The sequence below is a fragment of the Limulus polyphemus genome, unplaced genomic scaffold (genome assembly GCF_000517525.1).
Source record: "Limulus polyphemus unplaced genomic scaffold, Limulus_polyphemus-2.1.2 Scaffold1841, whole genome shotgun sequence".
Lineage (NCBI taxonomy): Eukaryota > Metazoa > Arthropoda > Merostomata > Xiphosura > Limulidae > Limulus > Limulus polyphemus.
The window spans coordinates 66,152-69,601 of record NW_013667451.1 but is presented as its reverse complement, the minus strand read 5'-3'; the positions used below and the strand labels follow the sequence as shown (position 1 = coordinate 69,601).

At 29.5% G+C, this 3,450-nt stretch overlaps 1 protein-coding gene across 1 annotated transcript in view; it reads left to right on the top strand.

The window, feature by feature from the left end:
- The first annotated feature begins 524 nt into the window (after positions 1-524).
- Positions 525-3,450, top strand: part of LOC106465115 (60S ribosomal protein L14-like) — a 13,105-nt gene continuing 10,179 nt past the window's right edge. Inside the window, exon 1 of the mRNA XM_022392952.1 lies at positions 525-607. Within this exon, the coding sequence (XP_022248660.1) occupies positions 605-607 (3 nt within the window). The 5' untranslated portion in view covers positions 525-604. The remainder of the gene's footprint in view (positions 608-3,450) is intronic.

Sequence of the window (3,450 nt, the reverse complement as noted above, 5' to 3'; positions counted from 1 at the left end):
ATTCACTTTAAGCTATGTGTTATAAGAATGACATTCAGTTCCTTAGCGCGAATAGTAGGTGTTAGGGTGCTACTGACTGGTCACCTTCCCTCTAGTCAGTAGTTCAAAATTAGGGACAGCAAAACATATATAGGTTCAGTAGTTTGCTATAAATACAAATACTCAAATGAATTACAAAATAAACAGTCGCCATGTTAATACGTTGTCGACTCCTTCTTCGAGGCAATACACTATGTTTATTACCCAAGTTAAAATCAGTTTTAAACTCTTCTAGTTCTAAAATTAAAATTTAAACAGGCATATGATACAAATTTGGGAAATAGTTATTAACCAAAACATCAAATAATTAACAGTTAAGCTCTCAGTTGCTCATGGTAAGGCTGCAAGCTTACGACGCTAAAATCCGGGTTTCGATACCCATGGTGGATAGAGCATAAATAGACCATTGTGTAGCTTTGCGCTTAACAACAACACTTTTAGTTACATTTTATATTTCGCAAAAATAATTTTCATGAAAAGTGACATCTATCAGATTTGAGTGAAACAACATTATTATACCCATGATACTTTGCTCTTACCGTTCTTTCCGAAGAGAGAAGCCGAAATGGTTAGTATGTTTTATATTTACTCATTGTTAAGCTAAATGGTGTTGTTTTACAATAATTACTTTATTCTAGTTTTATTAAGATCCAGACTATATTTTTTTAGAAAATAGATTAAGTACGGGAAAGTAATCATGTGATCGGATTTCACGGTATATTTGATGAAAATTACTGGTACTATAAGCCTAGGCCTACAGATTGAAAGTCCATTTTATTGTTGGGCTGAACATGTGGCCAAGATGGCGGATTTTGTAAATTAAGCCTAGCTTATCTTGAAACTCTTTTGTAATTATTATAGGTTTGTATGAAGTTTAATGCAATGACAAATGTAATTTGAATATTGTGTTTAACCAAGTACATGAACCTGTTTAAAGTTTAATTCTTTTCGAAAATTTAACAGGAATAGAAACTTGTAATACGTATGATGTTCGCCATTGCCAATTTCTCTGTTATTAATAAATTTAATTTTGTTTTTTCTAATGTAAAAATGCGTAACAATCTCCCATATTAAAATAACCTCTAGTATCTGTGGCATTCACATTGACCTTTGTTAATTTATGACCTTTCTTTGGCTTACAAATATTAGAAAACTCCCATCTTACAAGGAAAAAAGTATTAGCTTCAAGGTGTCTGAATGTGTTATAAGAATTTATACATTTTTGTAACTACGACTAAGGAAGGGAACTACATGGCAAATATATTACTAGAAAGAAAATAGCCAATATATTATCTTTCGAGTTTCAGAAACTTAAGGTAGTTGAGTTTTTACAATGCAGACGTACCAGATATGAGGCTTAACTTTGTTCACAGGTGGGAGAGTTTGATGATTTCCACTGTCTCAATAAAAATTACAGTAGTTGGCAAAAACGTAAAATTAAGGCTGGCAGTTTTTTTAGTTACACCAACCAAAACAAATAGTCTCACATTGAAGGAAAATATAGAATGTTTCAGTTATTTTGGAGGCAATTTGAGGAGTCATTTATAAAAAAAATAAAAAATCTTGATACAATTTTGCCCCTGTAATAATCCAAGTCACCGGGTAGGAAAGGATTAACCTTTAACTTTTGTTAAGTATTTGAAAGTGTTTAAGTTTCTGGGTATTTTGTAATTATTATAATTTTTTGTGATCTTTTCATTATGACCTAAGTTTTTCAACAATTTTAGGATATATGACAAGTACTTCTTGAAAGCACTTACTTATCTTGGTGTTTCATTGGAGTTTGTCAAAAAGTGACTAGTATGATTAGAATTCACTTGATTTGGTAACGTTAAGAGGTTTCTGTCAGTGTGCACTGTTGGTTGGAGAATTCGTACTATCTAATTAAAATTTTACCATTGGGATGTGATACTTACTAAGATTAAATTTAACTATTCCCAAATCTCAAGTTTAGTATACTTACTATGGAGTTTCACTAAGTTTTCGATCAGAAAATGTTAGAACTACTAATAACTAAACTGAAAATCAGTGTGGAAATGGTTAGAGCTAATTAAATATACTTTAATTATGTTTACTTATAAAGGTCAGGATGCACTCTTTCATCAGTTGGATACCCTTATTGTTAACGATATTTTGGCCATAATCCCAATATCATAATGTTTGGCTAGCTTAGGAAATTTAGGTTAGTTCTAAATACAAATTCTAAATTAACAATACAAAACAAAGTAGTGCAGTAAAAGCTTTTAATTTGTTAGTAATGATTATTAACTTTCTCTCACTGTTACGTTCAGATACTTCAAATTTCGATTCATGTATATAAAACTGATATCTGTGTGAGGTAAAATATAATCCTACCATCAAATATTAATTAAATTTTTTAACCATTTGAATATTTTTCATGAAATGCACTTTTTTTTGGATTAAGAAAACTAATAATTTGTTATGCCGTTTATTGTTCAGATGATATATTCTTATTTTAATATTCTTTTACTCAAGAAATATTTTGTCAGTTTCAACATTTAGTGTAATTCATGAAGATAAATGTTCAAAATTATATTTCTTCAAAGCTTAATATAATTACAAATTTTTCATAATTTTTTTTCTAAGGCTCAAAGCATAGGCTTATATTTTTGAAGAAACTGTTATACCTTAAAATGATAATTCTTAAAGGTTTGTTTCTGTCTCATAAAATATGTACAAACACATGCATATTAACATCTATAATATTAAAAATGGCTATAATAAAAATATAATGCTGCATAACCAAAATAATTGAAGTCACCAAGGCACAGGCTATATGATGTGGGAAATATAAAATGTATCTTGGCCTTTGGAAGTAGGATCTACATAATGGTGGTGATGCAACGGCTGTCCTAACCTCTGTTTGCCAAGCCTTGCATATAAAAAGTAATACAGTAAAATAAATTAGATTTAAATTATAAAATCTTATTTTAATGGGTTAGCTCTTTCAGCACGGGCTCCGTCCCTGGGACCGACCTTGTAACCATTTTGTGCTTGTTATAGTTTTCATGCGATAGCTTTTAAATTAATAATCAAATGTTAATGAAATTTGGCAGATTATCAATAAACATTACAATGCTTTCATATGCGAAATATATTTTTTTTACTAAGTCTTAAGGTTTAATTTTTCGTTTTGCATGTTGCCTTTCTATCATGCAAAGTAATTTTAAGATTAAAAATACTTTTATGCATCAGAAAATTTTCAAATTTCATATGCAAAATGTTTATAATGTCGAGATAGTTATCAAAAGTATCTTAAGAAAAAACTATTTTATCTGTTGTTTTCAGTAATTAATCTTTTTATGGGTTTGGTAGATTTGACCGATCTTGGAACAACCATAAAAAATTAGGAAATAAACATAAATTATGCCTCTTTCATTCTAGAATGAA